The sequence below is a fragment of the Amphiura filiformis genome, chromosome 5, assembly GCF_039555335.1.
Source record: "Amphiura filiformis chromosome 5, Afil_fr2py, whole genome shotgun sequence".
NCBI lineage: Eukaryota > Metazoa > Echinodermata > Ophiuroidea > Amphilepidida > Amphiuridae > Amphiura > Amphiura filiformis.
In genome coordinates, this window is record NC_092632.1 from 40,654,570 (window position 1) to 40,679,054 (window position 24,485).

The following is a 24,485-nucleotide window of genomic DNA, read 5'->3' on the forward strand; positions in this document are numbered from 1 at the left end:
AGGTATACGTATGTTGGACCAACCTTTTATGACTGATCTGATCGAAGCATCTTCCATGAGCCACGAGCCACAAGAAATCGACATATACAGCGCTAGCTGGGGACCACAAGACAACGGCGAAACAGTGGACGGTCCCAGAGATAAAACACTTCAGGCCATAGCTGACGGTGTCAACAAGGTAAAAACTCAAGAAAGCTAACATAATAGATTAAAACTTTGAAGATGTGGTACTTCAGGGAGTATTCTAAAACGTGTCAGGGTTGTACAATATCAGTCTATCTTGGTTGTTTGCGCTCTTTGCCGACGAATCTGTCCACTTGTCCACTTGTGTCATTTCACATGTTCGATCAGACATTGTAACATTCAAGCCCGGCATTCAGAGCACTTTCAGGCTCTAAAGTTTACATACGGGCCACAGAGGATTGTTTTTTTCCAATTCAATTTCATTTTTTTTCGTAAAATCTTTTCGTCAAATTTGTATAATTACATGGCAAGTTTTCAGAATCACGGCAGTACATCTCCACCCAATTCGTAATTAAGACACTGAAGAACTGAAGGAATTTGAACTTTTCTGCAATAGTATCGGATACAACATAGTTTGGATAACATAAAAAACGTTACGATCATTTAGACTTAGGCTACATCAGCTTTTTGCATATTTTCCAGATTGCAAATCTTATGCTTCCAAAAAACATTAAGGGGTGTGCTCACTTAAAGTTGCAATATATCTGTAATATATATTTTATGAATACATGAATACAAAACCCAACCAAGTCCATGGAAAGTGATTTTTAGGAAACTAAAAAAACTGTGTAGCCTATCATTTTGATTCCTTTAGTTTTTACCTGGTAAAATAGGGCAAGTTTTACATTGTTGTTGGATTTCATATGCTCAATACACGCACGTAGAGGGTGGATTTGTGTTGTTCTTATGATAGGCCTGTGTATAAGCAACAATTTCCCATGCTGAACTCAATTTGGCCAAAGTATGGACTTGGGTGGGTTTTGTGTTCAGGTACTGATGCATGTTACATGTATAATGTTGTGAGTATTTGATTCCACTTTCCATTTTCTTGCAGGGACGCCGAGGTCTTGGCAGCCTGTACGTGTGGGCCAGTGGTGACGGTGGTGCCGATGATGATTGCAATTGTGACGGCTATGCATCAAGTATGTGGACAATATCAATCAATTCGGCCATCAATGATGGCCGCACGGCTCTCTATGATGAGAGTTGCTCATCCACATTGGCTTCCACGTTTAGTAATGGCCGCAACCAACATCCCGAAGCTGGTGTGGTAAGTAAAATCGAAAACGAAATATGAAAAAAACTCTGAAGTTTCAATCATACAGGTTTTTATTTTATGTTATGTTTATCAGTTGAGCTGGCCAAATATAATATGAATGGGCTTGCGTTGACGACAATGGGTATGCCTGTATCATTTTTCACCTTGATGTAGGTAGTGACATCAACTCGTTCAGGTTGCTCAGTTTTACTAAAACGCGAACGTCTGATTACTTACTGCACCCGTATCGTCTTGTTGCTTAAACTCGGGACATATGCATCAATGGGTGATCAAAAGAAGGGCTCAGAATTGCATAATTCGTTTTGTTTGGTCAAGTGGGATATTGGTCACACTTCAAGACAAAAAGACTGCTGTTCTCTAAAAGTTTACGCTCATTTGAAGCTGCGCCAAATATAATAAACGTCACTGCCACATCGTGTGAAAATGGTATACAGTAGTTGTGCTTGCTCAAAGAAGATAGAAACGTTAGTCACATGTCATAAATTAGAATCAATTCAGCGGCAACGTGTGGAGTAAAATCATTTGCCACTTTAACCTTGCAGACATAATTATAGCCAGTGGGTAATTAGCGTAATATCTCATTAACATTTGAGTCTAAAAAATTGATGTGAATATAGTTTCATTCATAGATATTAAATGAAATGTCTTACCCTTTCCTGGACAGCTCACTATTTAAAAGATACCGTCTACAAGCATATGGTCGAATCCAACGAAAAGTGTACACGGCATGTTCAGGGCCATAACTTAAAGGTATTAATCAATTGGCATTCGTTTTTGTATTGTGTTTATTCGCCTTGATCATACGCTTTGCGCCATACATAATAAGACCCCTTCTGTGAAAAACTTAGACACAGAGACCCCAAAACATGCTATTTTTACCCATTTTTTCAAAATATTTCTTAAAGTATTTTTAAAAACATCTAAATCAGTTATGAAAAGAAGTCATTGGATTGAATCTAAATTGATTTCCTGAAAGGTGTGTATTCAAAGATTGCCTGTTCAATTTTTCACATATTTGTACATAATTATGAATTTTTTGTGATAATTTTTTGAGTGGTATTTTTTTACATTACCTACGAATACAATTTTTCATAGCACTAGATATATCTTTAAAAATGGAAATCACTAATAATTGCGTAATTGATACAAGCTTTGATATGTCCAATACTGAAATGCATTGCATTCGGACATCTTTATTATTGTGTTTAGCTGCCAGAAATTCTAAATGGCACAAAGGTAGGTTTGGTAAAAAATATGCATTACCTCCGAATACATGTTAAAAGCTGTGCCATTTCCACAAAGTGAGAGAATAGTAAACAATAGTTAAGCAATAGGTGCAGGGTAATACACTCTTTATTTCTACCAAGTTTCAATAACCTGCGTTTAAATATTTCTGAGATGTCAACAATAAAAGCAAGTATTCGTAGGTAAATTTCGGTAACCGAATGTTACCTACGAATACACTTTGACATCATGACAGTATTGTGAAACACCGCCATTCATGCCAATGCCCATATTGGTACATAACGAAGGCCTGTATGTTTGCTATCAAATCATATGTCAATGAAAGTTGCGAATTCACATACATGCCCACCATGCAAAACTGAATACGGCTTAATTGGTGAAAAATATGTACTGAAATAGACGACGGTCTGCTCATTTGAAAGAAAAATCAGATTCAAAGAAGATTAGAAAGGGATAAATACTTGGATTTGTCAACTGTCATGTGTGCTTCATTTTAAATGTTTACCGACCTTCTGGTTTCTTAGTAATTTGTGTCCAAATTGATTTATTCGAATGTAACTTTTGACGTTTTCGCTAAGGTTACCTACGAATACCATGGAAAAAACGACTGTTCTCATTGTCTCATGATCTAGACAACACATTGATGGACCCTGGTATAAAGCTAATTGTAGTTGCCCTCAAACGAAAGGCCACAAGACGTAACTGACTCCAAGATGGACTTCACAAGTCTGCAATAACGGTTTTAAGCGATTTGTGTGCAATTAAGCAAATTACAGTCACTTTAGTGCCTTTGTTTCTTACTTCAATCCTCTTTCAACCGTTGTGAACCGACATTATTAATACATGATAGGGTCTAAAGTATCAATAAACGCACATAAAGAAAATAATACATTCAAAGTGCTTTATAAAATGAAGTTTTGATTGCGATATCCACCAAAAGTCTAATTCTTACCTACAAATACTGAAATGTTACTTACGAATACAGCATAATACATGACATGTGTAATGAAGTGTCCCTACCAATGGAAATTAATTGTCAAAAACTTTAAGCGGTACCCCAGGACACTATTATTACCCATATACGGATTCATTCAACAATTATTTATTATGTAAAATTGCTGATTAACTACTTGTATATCAAAATGAAGTGGTCAAAATCTTGCTAAAAGCATCAACAATTTTTTGATCTAAGGTAATAGCATTTATTCATTTGGACGTACCATCTGAAAGGGATCTAAAAACTACCATTTTATTAATTCATTACCATAATAGCAAAATTTAAACCTATAAACTCAATATAGATATTGTTAAATCGCTCATGTTACCTACGAATACCCAGGTTTCTTCACCTTTTCATTGTATAAAGCGTTAGGTGTATGCGTATAATTCCTAATATTCTTGAAAACATATATCATACTCGTTCTTATACAATGTGTAAATTGATTCATACTCATTTGATAAATAAAATACAGAAACTGACCTAAACTTCATTTTCAAAAATAAACTAGCATAAATTGACTAAGATCATATTGATCGCGTTATAAAAATAAAAACAAATATTTTCTGGTTGAGTTAGCATTTTCCTGACACCCTGTGGTCTACATTACACGAAAAAAGCGTTAATGGGAATATTCCATTTGTTTTAGGTTGATTAGTATTGCGATAGTGAAAGCATCCTAGTGGTATTCGTAGGTAACATTGGGTTTTGATATCACAATTACTATCACACGTCCTGGATTTATTTTTCAAGATTAGTAATGGCACTTTTGGTTCCTATAAGGCCAATATGTCATCAATCAATGGGCAAAAGGAAAAAATTGTGGAGACATTTTTATTTCGGACTTTTATTTTTAGCCCGTGGACACTTTTGGTTGGATTCGACCATATGCCTTTAAACGGGGCTTTTTTTTACGAAAGAGACGAAAGGCAGACACCCTTCACAAAAACATTTAGAGTTTGAACAATTATATTACTGATACAGGTGGATGTACAAACATGTATTTTTGTAAGTCTAATCTATATTGTAATGTTTTGGAGGGTGTCTGCCTTTCTTCTCTTTCGTAAAAAAAAACACCTCATTTAGAAGCGTGCATGTAGACGGAATTCTATGGTACAGGCTGAGTCAAAAAGAAGTAAACTCATGTTTGAGGGGCTGTAACTCGAGATCTGTAAAGAATCTGCTAAAGATAAAACTACCACTGGAAAGAGCAAATTCTACACGTCTAAATAAAAAAAGAATTATTGCAATTGCTTACAGCAAATTTAAGTTATACTCATTTGAATACAACCACCCATTTTTGTAGCTGCACACGGTTTCACTTCCCAAGTAGGGGCCTACCTTAATATATTGATTTGATATATTCAAGTGCTTTTTAAGTTATTGGTGTGGTTTCGATCAATAATTCCTACATGTTAAAGAGCTCTTTTCAATATGAATTTTACCTCGTTGCACTACATTATAATAAAACGGGCCAAATGACAACACTGCACCACAATTTACCGCACGGGAGCGCACGTTTCTGTCGACGAAGTATCATGAAGCTAAGAGTCCCACTGAAGTTCAGCGTCTTTTTCGTCTCCAATTTCCTACAGCTAACCGGGTTTCATGTAAGGGAGCAGTATATAAGAATGTGAACAAGCTCAATGTGCATGGGACACTAAGGAACAGACAGCCGGAAGCTTCAGGCAGACCACGAACTGCTAGATCACAAGTGAACATAGCTAGAGTTAGACATGCGTTACAGCAAGACCAAAGATCAGCTCAATCCTTTACCCACATTCCCCAATCAAGCTTCTGCCGGATCGTTCGTAAAGACTTGAATTGGTATCCCTACAAACTATAGTACCGTCATGGACTTTGTTGAATATTAATTAAAAGCAAAAGTTGTCTTTACAACAATAAATCCTGTTAGCACTTTGCTGATTCGTCAAAATTGAAATGGATGAAAATCAAGCGGCTGTGTGCAGCTACAAAAATGGGTGGTTGTATTCAAATGAGTATAACTTTAGTTTGCTGTGAGCAATTGCAATAATTCTTTTTTTTATTTAGACGTGTAGAATTTGCTCTTTCCAGTGATATTTTTATTTTTAGCAGATTCCTTGCAGATCTTGAGTTACAGCCCCTCAAACATGAGTTTACTTCTTTTTGACTCAGCCTGTATATCTTATATAGCTTGAGAGAATAGGCAGTAGAACCACTGTGTATGACAAGTTGTTTTAGTATGTGCTAAATGTGTTTTACTATTGGCGGGGACATTGTACTGTTTGTTATTAATTGTCTAATGATCGAAATAGAAATCGCGATGTCGATGTACGCTATATAGTATTCCCCAAAAAAGATTTAAAATACTAAAACTATAAGAAAAGGAAGAAGTGAGCCATAGGGGTTTCTTTAAAATAAATACTATTATTATTGGGTAAAAGTGATCGTTGCCCTGCGAAAGTCACGTGAATCTGATTCTATACCGTAAAAACTCGATATTATTTAGTTAGCATGTGCTTACTATCAAGCGCTTTTGAAAACATGAAATTGCACCATAGTCCGACGCTTTACCAACTGAGCTAATGGGGTTGAGACACAAATTTGCAGGTTTACTTGTTCGTATGTGTATCGATGATTTGCTCAAAACCCTACACTTTTGTGGATGGGGCTCTTCATGTTTCCATGTTTTTAAAGTGTTCGATAGTAAGCACATATGCTAATTATCGAGTTTTTACGGCATACATGTAGTAGCCTATATACTGTACCTTACTATTTCCAATAAAATCCTTTACTACTTTCAGGCAACAACTGACTTGTATGATAATTGTACACTGTATCACTCTGGCACATCAGCAGCTGCGCCCGAAGCCGCTGGCATATTTGCACTCGCCTTGGAAGCGAAGTAAGTATGACCTTGTTTTCTATCCTTGCCGATGTCCATACCTGGAAAATATATCTGTATTAACCTTGCTTATCATCCTTGCCGATGTCAATCCTTTTACCTGAAAATTCCCCATCAACGTACGCCCATAATTTGATTGTTCTTACACCTCCCTTGTGTAATCACTACCGGGAATCACTTTCATTGACATTCATAAATTCAATATGAAAGCTGCATCTATCCTGATTGTGTGTGAAATTTGTATTAAAGGTGGGTATATAGTCAGATTTTTCCATATTCCGTTTTCGGTCTTACATATGGAACCATTAATTATAAGCATTTTTGTCATTTTGAATTGTTGAATTCTTCAAGTGGTTTAGGGAAGCAAAAGCGTGTATAACAATGCCCCATGGGATAGTATATATACTTCCGGTGTGGTTACCACTTTTTACCATGTTGTTGTTCACACCATTATATTGGTATGAGCAAAATATGAGCTTTGTAGCCCGGCCAACGATTCCCTGGGTATATATGACTTGGTCTGATTGCGCCATCAAGTCCCGTGGAATGCATGCACGCAGAGTGGTTTTAATAGTGAGCTTTAGTGAGTCCTATGGTTATATTAGGGTTAATCTAAAGTTTGACGAGATAAAATGAGGGATGAGGCTGCCGGTCTGGTATTTTAAAACACAGAAACCTACCGTTCAAATCACAAACACAGACTGAGCCATATATTAGTTTCTTTAGTCTATATACCAGAAACTCCAGCAGCTAATGAGAAATCAGATGAACACTAATTTACTATAAAGGACGTTGACTTTCAAAATGTGGTGCCTTGTTATGTAAATCAGATTATGCTTCGTAGATTTTATGCTGGATTCGGAGCTTGCTCGTTTATTATGCTAAAACCTTTCCATATGTTTTGTGTGTGTACACAAGGTCGTTCCTACACGGGTGAATGAACATGAAAAGCGTGTTGCATGAGTATACGTGCGGACTAAATGTCACATTAGTGTACTCAGGGAATGTGATATTCAGCACGAAAACAATTCACCCATCATTGTTATTCAGACTGTGTTGAATATTCTCACCTGATATACTTAAAACAAATTCAAATTCAAAAGTATTCAAAGACCACAATAGTATTATACTAGTATTGGCTCTTTAAATTTTTCAGTGTTAAATATTTGGTTCACTGATTGCATAATGAGCACAAGGGTGTCATGTTTAACACGTCTTGAGGAAAGTATGTCATCAAACCACACACTTTTTTTTCAAATGTTTGCAAACGTTTATACTCTTATGAATAAACATGTTGCGTCTTGCACTTCGCTTTTGGTCTTCTTGTCTGTTGCCATCAAGTATATTCGATGTTCTTTTTTCTTTGCGATAGAATAGGAATATCGATGGTTGAGTGCCAACCAGAAAGCCTTAAATCACAAAGAATTCCTTAATAATGAGTTACGTCTTTCTGGTTATCAACCCTCGATATATTTATATAAATGGGTGCATTTAAATTTAGCACTGTTTAGCCTGCCTTACATCAAACCATAATTATGATGAAGCTTGCTGATACCGTATTCCGTCGTCTACAAGCATAATGTACATCTCAATGATTAGTTTTTTTTAACGTTTTTACGAAAAAGACTAAAGACAGACACCCTCTACAAAACGTTACAATATATTGGTCTTACAATAATACATGTTTGTATATCCGTCTGTATGCAGTTGCTCAAACTCTGATTAATGCTTTTATAGATGGTGTCTGCCTTTCGTTTCTTTCGTCAAAACAAAACAAAACAAAAACAAACAACCAAAAACACTCATGTACTTGTAGATGGAATTCTTATACGACGAACACACAGCAAAAATGAACCGTTTATGAACACATTTGCAAAAGGTTAGGAAAGGTTACCTAAAACGTTTAAATCTCGGATTATATAAAGGATATGTAACGTTTTAATAACATTTTTAAAACATAACACGGAAAAACAGTGGCATGATCGACGGGAATTATATAAAGAAACATTAATTTTCACCAGGTTCGCCGTCGCAAATAATAAAGGAGACAAGGAGAGGTTTTAAAACATGTTGAAAAACATACGAATATTTTATTTAAGCATTGACAAATGTTTGCAAATATATATTTTACGATAATATTTTGACAACATTTTAAAACTGTTATTGTAGTGTTTTTTGTTTATACCAAAACATATCCACGACCTTCATATACCGTAACTTAGACTTTAAAAAAGTTTCAGGAACATTTTTGTATTTGCTGGGAGTGCGCTCTTTCTACGAATAATGCCCGCTTTGTCGTGTAATATCAACTTTGCATTTTGTAATTCACTGATGTCAATCCCGGATGTCAATATCAATACACATTCCAATAACAAATAATTTCCCTGTACCTGGGCTATTTAAAGCTTGCACTTTTAAGTGTTCTTATTTTGCGAATGCAGTTTAATTTGTACATATCAAATGAAACAAAAAATTATCCCTGCTGCTGAAATGGAATCGCCCTCGTGATGTCACGCGATGTTTCCAGGGGAAGCCAATTGGGTGCCTTGTTTGGTATCAGGCGGGCCAATCACAGGCAGCCTTGCTTGGAGCCGTCGGTGGCCATTTTGTTAGCTAAGGCCATTCTCTGTCAGTTTTTCAGCAAAAACGGATGCAGAAATTTTTTATTCAACTATAAGACAATGAATAGGCCGTCACAGCTTACAAAAAAGTGGGTAGTGGTGAATCCAACGGATGTGGACACAAAACACATCAAGGATACCTCGAATATGAACAACTGGAAAGAAAAAAGCAAGTAAGCTTACAGTTTACACCACATCACATCACATGAAATGAATTGTGACGGTACAATGAACAGTCTGGAGTTGTTTGTATAACATGTATAACTCGATAAAACTTTCGTGGTCGATTGTCTAAACAGTGATCTGAGGAAGTCATGCATGTACGAGTACTATTGATTGGGATGGCCGGACTGGTGTATGGAATAATTCTAATGTGTTGAAATATTATAGGCGAGATCTTAGCGCTATTACATTTGTCAGAAGAGAGGCTATATTTATCCTATGCTTGTAAGCGGTGGCAACAGCCGATGGCCAAATAGAGTATTTGTATTTTGCGTCAACAGTGAATAACACGGTGAGAAATTTGCTTTCAAAATTGTCAAACATGGTCGTCTACATGTATAGGCGTAGCTACATGTATGTACATTACTAACATAGGCCGCTGAATCACGGCAGTATATAGCCGGGGGGTCACTGGGTTATCAGGGGTTTTGACCTCATAAATAATTATAAATCATGCAGGTAGGAGAATGGAAAATGCTTGAAATTAAGGGAAAGCAAAGTTTTGAACCATTTCGATGTTCATCATAATTATATTAGGCAGTCTGAAGGAACACAATCTATTTCTGTTCTGGTTTGAAATTGAAAGTTGTATAACAACACGGTTCAAAATTTTTGTTCTGAATTGGAAAATCTCTTGGTATTTAATAGCCATATGAGTGAATTTAGCACATGTTATCATCATGGGATGGACACGTGATGCTTTGTCTTGGTAAAATTATAATAGGCCTAGTCATATGAGTGAATTTAATTGTCAATTTCAATCTTTTGGCAACATGGTTCAAACATTTTGTTCTGAATTGGAAAATCAGTGTCTTTGTATAATAATAACCATATGAGTGATTTTAATTTCAATCCGTTTAGCGCAATCATGATGGGCGTAGACACGTGATGCTCTCTCTGGGTAAAATTATAATAATAGTCATAATATGAGTGAATTTCATGGTCAATTTATCGCAATCATCATCATGGCCGTAGACGCGTGATTCTCTCTCTTGGTATATAAAAGCCATGTGAGTGAATTTAATTGTCATTTTCAAACTTTTTATACGCAAGCATCATGACGTGGACACATGATGCTCTAATTTTGAAAGCCATCCGGGTTTCTATTTGGATAAATAGATAAATAAATAAATTTTAAAAATATGAATAAAAAATGGGTTTAATTATGTGTTTTTTGACCTTTATTACAAGTTCAATCCAAGGTTGTCGGAGTTCAAATAGATTAATAAAGGAGTTGAATTGTTGAATATATTGGATGTCATTTATAGACAGGCATGAATTATACATATAAAAGGGCTTTTGCTGGCAGAATTTGCTTCTCTTTTTTCTGTCTTTTAATTCACTGCAGGTCATGTGGTTACTTCGAGACAGGTGGTAGAAGGGAGGACATCTTGCGGGATCTGCAACAGAAAGCTCGTAATTACCATGCCTATGACAGTGGATGGAGTATATTTTGAATCGTAACCTTGCTCTATGGGGAGGAACTATCGTTGTTAGAGCACAAGCATGATGGAAACGGTAACTTCTCTAATGGTGAAAATTTTTATTGTGTATAACAGCTAACTATATTGAGAGCATTGTACAGATAACGAAGAATCTTCACTTACATTAGATACAGTGTATCCTTCAAATGGAGTATTGGTGCACCTTAATATGGCGAGGAGGCGAAACAAAATGCTAGTGGTGAACGGGAAGATTATATATTATACAGTTCTTCATGCGAGTAAAAACAGCATAAAGCAATTATGGAAGCTGTATGCTAACAAGTCCATGTCAAAAATGCTTCTACGAATGGAGCTGCAATAAAGAGGAAGATCATTCCATAGCTTGATGGAAATGTCAAATTTATTTTGTACCACTGATTGGGCTTATATTATTCTTGGGCAATATGTCCATGTCAAATAATACAAGAAACAGATGAAGGAAGCGGTTGCAGGAAACTGCAGAATTATCTTGGTGTCATCAATGGATCATTTTAGTGATAAAATGTCAAAAATGCTTCTACGAATGGAGCTGCAATAAAGAGGAAGATCATTCCATAGCTTGATGGAAATGTCAAAATTTATTTTGTACCACTGATTGGGCTTATATTATTCTTGGGCAATATGTCCATGTCAAATAATACAAGAAACAGATGAAGGAAGCGGTTGCAGGAAACTGCAGAATTATCTTGGTGTCATCAATGGATCATTTTAGTGATAAAATGTCATACATTAAATGCTGAAGCGATCTATATCTGAAGGCAATTGAAGTGAGTGGATTTATCTCGGAGTAGCTAATTAACCAAACTCGTTGCTGCATGAATTATCTTTTAGGTGTCATAGCACATCCGACAACTTGACTTTTGCTAGTTGGAGAAATAACGGCAAACTTTTGCTAGTTGGAGAAATAACCCCAAATTCTATGGGGTAGAATTCAAAGTGAAGTGAAATATCGGTCATCATATCAAACTTTTATAGATGTTCATTATTAATAAATCAAGGGAAATTTGTGTATTTGCAGATAGGGGTGCGCAGGTCCAGAGTCCGAATAAAATTTATTTACTGGGGAAAAAATTATTCATCAATTAAATTATTGCAAATTGGCAATGTTTTCAATCAAATTACCTTTTACACTATACGTTTTGTCACCTAACTATTCTCCGACACAGGTTGGGGGTAGTCTGTGAATATAGGCAGAAGGAAATGCATATAATATATTACCTATTGTTAATGGCTAGTCGAGCGGTTATTACCAAATTTGGTAAAACAAACCTGCATTGTATAAGGCAAATATTTTTTTCTGTATCTATCAAACAAAGACTGGATCTTCATTATCATCAAGTTAAACATGTGTGTGTGATTAAATGTTGTAATAATTGTATCTATCAAACAAAGAGAATAATTTGTCATTAATTGAAATACAGTATCATCTATTATGGCATACTTATAATTTCACCGCCTCGTAAGTTTCGCTTATAGACTGTAGGTAGTTACTAACAGAGGCATAAGGATATGCATATAACATATTACATATAATTAATGGCTACATTGAGTAGAGTGATTATTATGAAATTATCAAAACAAATTCATGGTAAATGATTTCTTATTCGTATCTATCAAACGAAGTCCAGAACTCTTGTACATTATTATTATGTTTTCATGGTTTTAGTATATTAAGGTGTGTATATGAGTTCTATCATGCGTATTTTTTATGTATACTATTTTGTTCAGCATGTAGGCCCTATTTTTAATTTTTAATTTTTTTTTTATTTTAGTGGGTGTAAATTTAAGATTCTGTGCAGCGCGCGCCTTGAGGATGTTTTTACATCGTGGGGCGCTTTATAAATCCCATGTATTATTATTATTATTATTATGTCTTCGTTCTAATTACGGCAAATTAACCTTTAAAATTGCAGTTAAATTAAGCACATTTTGTCCCAGTAGATATTCACTGATAGACCAGGGGAGTCATTTAAAGAAGCAAAAAGAATTTCATATAACATAATTAATGTACATTGCTATAAGAGTGTTATCAAGTTTGGTAAAACAAATTATTTTTTTGTACCTATCAAACAAAGAACAATTCTTCATTAGTATTAAGTTTGGTAAATCAAAGTTATGAATTTAAACGTACTGTAGGACAGATTCGTTCACCTTGTATGGCAAATTGACCTTATATAGTTTCATTTATCGGTAAATTGGTCACTAAAACATTTGTCCTAGTTGGTATGTACAAATAGGCTATGTGTAGTCCGAAACAGACGGAAATTCATAGATTACATGTATAGTAATGTTTTTCGGTATGTCAGTGTTTTAAATAGGTTATCACCTAGTTGTTACTCTTGAAGCAGAAGGAAATTCACAATTTTTACAATGGTAACTCGTTAATAAGTAATAGTAGGCCTATTAAGCTACTAAAACACTCATTCATGATAATTGACAGTGGTCAAAATATGAGAAGTAGACACTCACTCGACAGTAGCATAATTATCTCATCTCACATGTTCAGAAGGAAGGAAAATTTAAATAATTCAAAACAATCCTTTTGAAGTTATAATAGTCAGTGGGTTTTGTTGTTTTCTTTTCGGGGTTTTCTCGTACGTGAATGTACCAGATGGCCAAAACAAAGCATTGGCAGGCATTCTTTTCCACTAGTACTGCATAAGAATGCTCACTAGGTAGGACTGTTGATCCAATCAGTCAAGTTAAATCCTAAACTTTTTAGCACCAACATTCGTCACCACCAACAATGGCAGGTTTATAAGTTGGGACAAACTATTTTAAGAACACTATAATGGAGATCATAAACAAGGAAGGGAACGACAGCCAAGAGCTCGCCTTATTTGTAAAGCATAAAAATCTCGAGGGGGGGGGGGGGGGTGGGCAATTTCCTTGCATGTGATGACAAGGAACTTGGGTGGCAGTTTTGGATCATTTTTCTAAAATGATCGATTTAATGTACAGAATTATACATGTACTACATTAATAAATTCGATTTAGTAGTTCCAATATCCGGAGGTATCTACCTACTGGGTATTTGGCATGGGTATATTTACCGATGTCCACTATGTAATCTGAATATGAATATAATAGGAAAATGAGAAAGGTATCAGCCATTTAATTTCTTTTGACGCGCTAGATGACTGCCTAGCGAATTCATGTAAGTCCGCGGCATTTTATATTCTCTCCATTGGTATTATGGAGCTTTTTATTTCCTCCTCCGAGGAGATATCGTGTAGAGGATTGCCTAGCGAAATATTTGTCCATTGGTATATGGAGCTTTTCCTCCTCGATAAGGAGTTGATCGCTAGATGAGTGCCTAGCAAAATAGTTCCCAGTGTGTTAAGGGGAACTCTTGGGTTATAGGCGCAACAAGCTTCCCAGTAATTGTTGGGAGGCTCGGTCGGGTATTTACTCCGTTCGAAAAAGTTGTCCAGAAATCATTATTATTTGGCTGATTCCAGGAATTTTCTAAAAACATTGCTTGAATAAATTATGCGTTCTTTCTGAATGGCTGACCAGAGGCCCAAATTTTGGCGTATGTGTTTTCGTCATTTCAGTGTCTGGGGATAATGCAGTTTAATTTGTACATATCAAATGAAACAAAAAATTATCCCTGCTGCTGAAATGGAATCGCCCTCGTGATGTCACGCGATGTTTCCAGGGGAAGCCAATTGGGTGCCTTGTTTGGTATCAGGCGGGCCAATCACAGGCAGCCTTGCTTGGAGCCGTCGGTGGCCATTTTGTTAGCTAAGGCCATTCTCTGTCAGTTTTTCAGCAAAAACGGATGCAGAAATTTTTTATCCCACCCACCACTCCCCATATGTCATAATTGATATCTGTTTAAAATTGATTTCAAGAGTTTGATAGTGTGTCATAAAATTTGAGTCTCGCAGTAGTGAGACAAGTACATATAAAGTGTCGGTCTTCAAATTAAAAGGTAATGAGGAATGAGATGAAATACGAAAGAGAAAGGAAAATATATTCGATTGAGAGTTCTTTGAATTTGAATAATATTCTAATTACATTGAGGTTTTTGAGTTACATAGGAGTATGACTATTGTATACGGGTGTGAGAGTGTGCGTGGGTAGATCACTTTAGGTTCAATTTCTATCTCAGCAACACATTCTATTCTGTTGCGCAGTTGTATTTTCTGAAATTCTATTTGTATAGGTGTGTTCACTCTAGTGTGTCTTCAGAAGCATTAACAAAATCGATACAATTGGTACCACTTTCAGTCTTAGGTGGTAATGCCCTTCAGTCTTAGGTCGAGTAATTTTATTTATAGCAGGAAGGAAGGAATTAACACCAGGTTGGCATGGGATAGCTAGACAGGGGCCAAGTACTATGCCCTCAGATTTTTCTTGTTCATCAAAGTATAAATAAAAATGAAATATTGGGTTCAAGTTTTTATGAGGTTGCGCAGCCGGCTGGTTATCGCGTTAATTTCTGTTAAAGGCTGCCTTTTGTATTAGACATGATATCCTAGTTATGTATTCGAATTCATAAATGTGCAGAGCATGGCACTGTGTTTGCTTGGCGTTGGCAGCGAAAAATAATGGGTTTTGCAATTAACTCCTTCAACATGTTCAAACAAAAAAATAGGGTTAATGGTCCACTGTGGTGAAGAGGCCTCGACCGTAAAATTCAGAGGCTCTTCAAATAATCGCAAACGTGGATCTTGCGGTATTTATTATGTATGTATGTATTATTCACTGAGCGTGTTTGTAGAGAGCCAGCTTATCAGTTAGGCGCTTATCACCGTAGAAGTACTTCAAGATCATTTGCCAGTGCAGTGTGGTATTTCCGTGATAAACCACTACAAGCACGCTCGTAATATCATTATGCATTTAAAGTGCATTTTGGTCAATCATACATAGTAATGTTATTCTAATTTAATTATATTGATTTAATTGTTACTGCCTAAATGTATTGAGATTTATTTATATACCAATCACTCTTGTTTACATTTAATTTTATTACTTTGTTGAGCTATTAGTATCACTTGTATATTGATGTTGATGATTGATGAAAATGAAATATGAATGAATGAATTTACTAGCAAAGGAAATGAGGGGATCAGAAATAGCTTATTCCATGGTACAGGGTACGGATGTTAACAAGTAGTCCTTGTGGCAGTTTTGGATCATTTTTCTAAAATGATCGATTTAATGTACAGAATTATACATGTACTACATTAATAAATTCGATTTAGTAGTTCCAATATCCGGAGGTATCTACCTACTGGGTATTTGGCATGGGTATATTTACCGATGTCCACTATGTAATCTGAATATGAATATAATAGGAAAATGAGAAAGGTATCAGCCATTTAATTTCTTTTGACGCGCTAGATGACTGCCTAGCGAATTCATGTAAGTCCGCGGCATTTTATATTCTCTCCATTGGTATTATGGAGCTTTTTATTTCCTCCTCCGAGGAGATCATCGTGGAGAGGATTGCCTAGCGAAATATTTGTCCATTGGTATATGGAGCTTTTCCTCCTCGATAAGGAGTTGATCGCTAGATGAGTGCCTAGCAAAATAGTTCCCAGTGTGTTAAGGGGAACTCTTGGGTTATAGGCGCAACAAGCTTCCCAGTAATTGTTGGGAGGCTCGGTCGGGTATTTACTCCGTTCGAAAAAGTTGTCCAGAAATCATTATTATTTGGCTGATTCAGGAATTTTCTAAAAACATTGCTTGAATAAATTATGCGTTCTTTCTGAATGGCTGACCAGAGGCCCAAATTTTGGCGTATGTGTTTTCGTCATTTCAGTGTCTGGGGATAATTGAGTCTTCCCATTGTGTGAATATCAAGACGCAAGGCTCCATACACACATTTTTGCTCATATCTACGTGGATTAGGATACTCTTTCCGTTGCGTTGCTAGCTCCGCCATAACCTTCTTATTATTCAAGTCATTAACCAATACGAGGAAATGTGGTGACTTGTGCTAATAAAGTGCCTATAGCTGTCTCTCTTTATTTCAATGCACGTCAAACCGTACCCTTTTTGTGCCTTACTAAAATACAGAATGTTAAAATTCTCTTTTTAATACGTTGATATTGTTTTTATCATGAAAATCCTATAACGTTTCAGTGTGTGATTATTAAGAAGTAAATAAAAAAGTTGATTTGATTTGATAATTCACAGAATAAATAATAAATATTAACAATGACAATATTGTTAATGTCAGCGTTATAATTAACACAATTTTCCTCTGAATATTTTCTCGCAGTCCTCAATTGTCATGGCGTGATGTCCAGCATCTGACAGTATTAACTTCCGACCGTAACCAACTGTATGATGATCACTACCACTGGCAATGCAATGGTATTGGATTAGAGTTCAACCATCTCTTCGGATTCGGCGTACTGGACGCAGGGAAAATGGTCAAGTTGGCCAAAGAGTGGAAGACGGTCCCAGAGAGATTCCATTGCACAGGAGCTACTTACGATGGTGTTAGGTAAGCGTTTTGTTCTAAACACATTATTGGGTATAATGCTACTACTATATAAACGGTCCAAGCAAAAAGTCATGATTTATTGTATCACCCACTGTAAATCCCTAACTGTATAACTCTTTTTAAACACGTGAGGCGTTGTTTAGGCAATTTGTTATTATTTTCTACATATTTTGAAACCTTTTCTCCTACACATCACAAATCCAAATAAAATCAACACCGTCCCTTTAGTTTACAAGTTATCACACTTTGAATTTGTATCTACACTTCCTAAACACCAATAGTTAGCTTGTGTTTAGATTATATACAAGTTGATGTTTGACATCTAAACATATAGCATTTAGAGTGTTTTAGACGGGTATGAATTTTAGGATGCATTTGGATACGAATTCAAAGTGTGATAACTTGTAAACCAAAGAGATGGTGTTGATTTTATTTGGAGATTAGGTTTCAAAATATGAAACCTTTTTCTCATACGGTAAATGTACTCGTAGATAATAATAACAATTTGGTTTAACGCCCATAAAGTGTCACAGCTAGGAATGCATATATTAACAAAATGTAGAATAAACAAGAATATAATAACTATAATCCTCAAGGTTAACCCCATGAGAACTACCTGCCTATTGGTGAAAAAGGAGTTTTCATTATCAATTGGACCAATCAGCAACATTGTTAGAATAATTTCATCACACAAAAGAATTGGGGTTACTTATTTGCAAAACTCCATTCTGATTGGTGTTTAAAATGAAGATATCATATAATTGACCAATCAGAGACAATGTTAGATCGGCAGGTAGTGCTCAGGGGGTTAAGGGACCAAACCAAAAGATCGATGACGGGTTTCGTAAAATAATCGATTACTTTTGTACAAAAACATTGGTCTGACAAATGTTTTCGACTCATTATATATATATTTATAAACTTTTCCATCTCCTGTTTCTAAAAATAAAATATAAACATTGCATAACCGTTTCGACAATATCTGCCCATTAAATCAACATGTTCCTATTTATATCGGTTGTTTACATTATTGCAAATATTTCAAGGCACGTTATAGTATCGCTCAAAAAAAGTATGTTATACTAAAATAGTACTCAGTTGTCATAAAACATCGTATACCGCCATTTGCATATTTAACATTTAATTTATTTTTAGCGGAAATAATGATACCGTTTTGGAATGGAAAGGAAAAGGAAAGGGAAAGGGAAAAGGAAAAGGAAAAGGAAAAGGAAAACCTGCAATAGATGACGATCACCCTTGGCCTTTTCCCGGGTAATTATCAAATGCATAAAGCCGTAATAGCTAGCACCGGGGTTCGAATCCGGCTGCTGGCAACTCTTTACTAGAACTAGCAAGCATGCTGGTGTCGGGGTCTTTTCTTGCACTTGCACCCGTTTTTGGAACGATCAGGAACGGCAATACCAACAATTATTTAAAGAATCTCCGCACGACACACCTCTTCCCCAATTTCTAGTCTCTGTGGTCCCCTTTGTTTCATTTGCTTCTACTTCTTGTTAACCTTTGACAATAACGGTGCTTCTTAAATCCATTTAAGTTTAAGGTGAGTCGGAGCCTTCAGGCCATATTTTTCAATATTGTCCAATTTTGCTGAAATAATACAGTTTATTTCTGCAGAGTAATACGTTGATCTTTAGGAAATGAGTCAAGGAAGCATGATCATATTTATATGACCATATGTATTGCAGTTATTGAGCTTTATGACAAATAATAGATGAAAGTTTTCACTGTTTCCCCCTCCTAGTAAAAAACATGCACATGGGGGATAATAAAACCCATTTAAGGCCCTTCACAATTAATTCTTAGTTTCCTGTTTCATGGTTGAAAACCAGGGATGAGGCGACTTTTAATTATTAATTATTAATTATCTTTTATTTTCTTTATTTTAAAATAAGTGGTCGCAACCTACATCAAGTCATTTTGACAAGGAGCATGCATTTATTTATTTTACTACTATGTTTGATTTTATACATAAATAATGGTACAATTAGGTTCTATGTTTATTCATCATTATAGATGATATGGTCAAAGTCAGAAAGTAGCAAATGGTAGTCATTAAAAGTTATTTTTAAAGAGAAAATCCAAAATATAAATAAAATAATTAAATATTTTGCAATTGTCTACTTTGGACGCGGGCGGGAAACAGGAAACTAAGAATCAATTGTAATTGGCCAATACAATGAGCGTTAGAATCTCACGTATTGAAACCATACCTTTCCGTTCGAGTGTGGACTTCATTTTTCTGAATAGAGAGATTGCGATTTCCGAACGTACGTATCGAACGTACGTGGAATCTATTCAAAACCACTCTCCTGTGACGGGATTTTGAATAGATAATGTATATACGTTCGATGCTACGTTTAGAAATCGCAATCTCTCTAATATTTGAGCACAAGACACTGCTAGCTCACCGCTCCGACTCGCTTTATTTATTCATTTTACTCTAATCATTATACTTATGGGTGTCTTAAAAATGGGGACCACCAAAAAAGTGAATCCCATATTGAAGTCGAATATACCAGAATGACCCCCTTTAAACAAAATCGTACTCGATGACACTTTTTTTAAAAATCCCTGCGTGAATTTGGTTTGAAACAATGACATTATGTAAGGTTTAAGGCCTCGGCTAGCGACGTTTTCACGTATTTTGTGTGGAACCTCAGAGCACATCAGACATATCAAATTGCATTTTGAATACGAGAAATGTCCTTCTGATATCAATTTTTTGAAATTCACAATACAATACCCATTTTATGGCAAATGATTAAAAATTGATATTTTTGAAATTTAAAAGTCCTCGAAGTAAATTGATTAATCCAATGATACGTACTTAAAATGTAGTTAGCTGAGATTAAAAAGCCGACGATCAATTACAATTTGTGACCTTTCATATTGAAGATCTACATTTTTCCCAAAAAGACCTAATATTTTTTGGTGTTTTGGGGGAAAATCTGCTTTCAGGTCCCACAAAAATACGTGAAAACGTCACTATCCGAGCCCTTAAAGATGTTTCAGAAACCGAGCCAAATTTACCCGGCACGGACCTCCCCACACCTACCGGTATATGTCTAAGCTATAGTTACACGTCTGCGTAATTTGGTGGAGGGTAAGTTGTATAGATTAAACGTTGTTAGCCTTTTACAAGAACTACACTAAGCCAAAAAAGTATAATTTTTCTCAAGGTCATATCTTAAAATGCTGTCCATGAAAATGAATCAAAATTACACACAGGATTGCTTCAATACTCTACTCTAAACAAATGTCAGTAACCAAGCAGTTGTCCAACCGACACAACAGAAAAATGTACTGATATGGAACAGCTTCCTGGACCACATTCACAGCCCAATAATTGGCACCCAACAAAAGAAATCTGTGAGAATCGTTGAACAGATGATAATTTACAAAACGGTGCATGCTGCTTTCTGCTTTTCACTCACTTTCTTTAAGAAACAGGTCTTGTTCCACACTATTCCACTTACTCTTTGAAAATTTAGGATCTTGTACACATTCTCACAGATTTCTTATGCTGGATGCCATTGGCCTGTGAATGTGGTCCAGGAAGCTGTTCCATGTCAGTGCATTTTGCTGTTGCGTTAGTTGGTCAACTCCTTGGTTACTGACATGTCTTTACAGTAGAGTATTAAAGCAATCCTGTGTGTAATTTTGGTTCATTTTGATGGGCAGTATTTTAAGATGACCTTATGAAAAATGAGAAGGTTTGTTTGGCTCAGTGGAGAATGATACACTTGCAACTTAATAGCACTTTCCTTTAATTTGTTATTTTATTTATTATAGTGCTGTACCAAATGGCTTGGAGGGCAAGAAACTTGTCTTGCGCCTCAACACCGATGGTTGCAAAGGTAAAGAAAACGAAGTCCGATACCTTGAACACACGCAAGCTATCATTACTCTCAACTCAACACGGCGAGGAGATGTTACCATCAAGCTCACCTCACCAATGGGTACAAAGAGTCTGCTGCTCAGCTCCCGACCAAATGACCAAGACAGCAGAGATGGTTTCCAACGATGGCCCTTCATGACAACACACACTTGGGGAGAAGATCCCACCGGCGAATGGGTCCTTGAAGTCGCTATGAAAGACGGATCTGAAGCAACAGCTTTCGTCTCCGAGTGGACCTTAGTTTTACATGGTACCCAGGTGGCTCCCTACATCGACGAGGCACGCAGTAAACCCAAATGCGAAAGAGCAGTGGAAAAGACAGAACAACTGGAACAGGAGATGCAGAGGGAATCATCGGAGGAGGACGCCCAAGATCCGATAGCCGGTTTGATTGACCTTGATGATGATGAACAAGAACTGATTGGCGGCGGACCTGAAGATACTATGTTGGAGGACTGGTACGCTAACAACATCGAAGATGAATACGCAGACCAACCCGAATATGGTGAAGAAGAAGACGCTGGTTACTACCCCAATGAGGATGATTGGTATAAAGAACAGGTGTATAAATACAGATTACAACAATTGAAAAGGAAGTTAGCTGAACAGTATTACTTTTAGGTAATACTTAACATATCCCCTTGATTTTCGGATTACTTTGGATTTACCAAAAATGGGATTTACCAAAATTTGGGACAAAAAAATGGGGATAAAGCAAAAATAATCAATTTTCGGGTAACTTTGGATTTACCAAAAAAATGGGATTTGCCAAAATTAGGGATAAAACAAAAATGGGGATAAAGCAAAAATAATAAATTTTCGGATAACTTCTGATTTACCAAAAATGGGGTTTACTAAAAATAGGGACAAAACAAAATACGGATAAAGCAAAATCAATCATTATTGCAAAAATCTGAGTATGATAATTATTATGACTTATTATTATGGATGGACATCCTTAAGAATTTACGCAAAAATTAAAAACTATACAAAGAGGGATTTATATGAAAAAAATAGTTAAGTGTTTGGATGTCATTGAAACTTTTGATCTTAAAACTACCGTAAGAGAAATTAGGAACAAGTTTTCTTCTTCTACGGGTCAAAAAGGTAAAATATTATCAAGATATGGAAAGTAATATGACCAGAAGAAAATAACTGGTCGGATTTATTTAAATTTAATGTTTAAAAAATACTGGATGTTAAAACCATCCGCTACCATGGTAACTGATTTGAAAATATAGGTAGATGTATTATGAAAGTGATTATCTAGTCCTTCAACTTGCATGACTTCAATTATATATTTTGTTTTAATTTTGGCGAGATATTTTGCCATGTGCCAAAAAGGTCTATTTTTTTTTAAAGAGCGAGCCCTTTTTTAAAATTCCAATTTTATTGTCAATGTTCTAATGGCAACACCTACTTAAGACTTGATGATTCTTTCATGCTATTTATTTCCAAAAAGTCACTAAAAATACCTATTTTCGTCTCAGGCTAATGCATAATGTTTATGAAAACAATATTTTTTATTTTATTTATGAGGGACAAGATAGATACTTTCAGAATACGATCATTCAAAGAGATAAGTAATACTATACTATGCTATAGAAGTACTCCATTGTCCTATAAGATTGTATAATCGTCCAATGCTTTTTGTTATTAACAGAGGTATAGTTTCTTACATAATTATACTTAATGATGTGCAATATTGTACTTAAGATTAGTCTTCTTCATAAGTATCCATTTTTTCATCAAACAATTACAGTTACCTCGCTAAAAAAAACTTTCTTGGACTTTCAAATGTTCAATCTTCCAATCTTCTTTCACTAACTATAAACTGACTAGCTAATATGCAGATATTTTCCCTTTTTCCTTTAAAATTCCCGTTTTTGTCTACCCCTGCTTACCATAGATCCCCTGTAAACTTTACGAATCTGTGACTCCTTTGTACACCAAGTGTAGTCGTACGCACAACGTACTTAATGAATGACGCTTTCAAGTGACAATAGCTTGAAAATACCCTTTGTTTTTCTATTGTTCTGTGAGAAATAAGTAAATGAGAGCGGGTGATAATCATTTTATACTGACGGCTAAAACTTGTTACGGCAGTTTGGAAGAATAAAAAATCCTTTTAAAACAAAAATGACCGGGCAATGAAAAGGCGCTTTGGGTATTTTCAAAATGTAGACTATATATGTGTATAGTCGTTATTTTAAAACCACGCAGTTGTTATGTGCAATGAGTTTAGATTTCGACGAATTTGTTGAACATCAGTGATGCATTGTATATAATAGAGAAACTAATACAGAATTATATGAAATTGTATACAGTATATTGTTGTAAAGTTATTGAGATAAAAATGCCCTATGTTTCAGAGTACTTTTTAGAGCTTATTATCATGTGTTGAAGTCACAACTTGCTGCATGTAAAGAGTAGCATTATTAGGAGTAACAGGGCAAATCTTGAGTTTGAAAATATCCACTTACAAACAAAATGGTACTATGAAAACCAACAATTTTAAGCATTTTCGGCAAACATTTTATTGCTTAAAATACAACTTCTTCCAAAAATGGGATTTTTCAGCTCGGAAGTATTTTGGTTAGCAAATTTTCTTTATGCGGCCTAGTTAAATCTAATGTTTTGAAATATTATGCCAGAAATAAAATCTAAGGCTCCTGCTTGTGTATAAAATATAAGCACCCAGGTCATTTTTCTTGTAAGTTAGATATTTAATAGCGGAACATTGTCTTATAGTCTTGGGCTGTGCAATATTTTTGTAAGTGCCCTTCTTGCCCAGTTCCAAAGACTATCTGAGAGTTGTATCCCGATAATTAAAATAAATGAATAATGTCTTCTGCTCAAAATTTAATACCTGGGAAAATTTACTCAAACATCTATTTAAAAAAATATATATTGCTTATATTATAAGTAGAATTGTTAATTCGTTTGTTTTTGCTGAAGTTAGATAATATTTATGTGAAGATATATAATTAATAAATAAACAAATAAATAAATGTTATCGGATTGCCCACGACTGTAGTATTGCTTGTATTATTTTGGATGAGTTGCCGTTTGATCTAATTCTGTGGGTTGGTGTGATGTCACAGATTGGAATTCTGGCTCCTGATTGGCCAGATAGGGCTGTTCGAAGTTACTCCCTGGAGTGAAAGACATCTTTGGAGTGAATGAGTACCGTAATTCAACAAAAATTCTCTTTACTCAAATTACTTATTGTTTGGAGTTGTTTCTTTGATATATTGTCAACAATAATGTCCTACAAATGTACAAGGTGTCCCAAAAGTCTCGATACCATTTTAAACATTTATAACGCTAGTATACAGCACGCG

General features: G+C 35.5%; 1 protein-coding gene across 1 annotated transcript in view; it reads left to right on the forward strand.

Moving 5' to 3' along the window:
- The window catches only part of LOC140153122 (neuroendocrine convertase 2-like), a 95,787-nt gene extending 71,618 nt beyond the window's left edge, over positions 1 to 24,169 (forward strand). The window contains exons 7-11 of the mRNA XM_072175763.1: positions 3 to 178; positions 1,079 to 1,294; positions 6,332 to 6,432; positions 16,995 to 17,222; positions 21,036 to 24,169. Of these exons, the coding sequence (XP_072031864.1) occupies positions 3 to 178; positions 1,079 to 1,294; positions 6,332 to 6,432; positions 16,995 to 17,222; positions 21,036 to 21,762 (1,448 nt within the window). The 3' untranslated portion in view covers positions 21,763 to 24,169. The remainder of the gene's footprint in view (positions 1 to 2; positions 179 to 1,078; positions 1,295 to 6,331; positions 6,433 to 16,994; positions 17,223 to 21,035) is intronic.
- Positions 24,170 to 24,485: the final 316 nt, after the last annotated feature.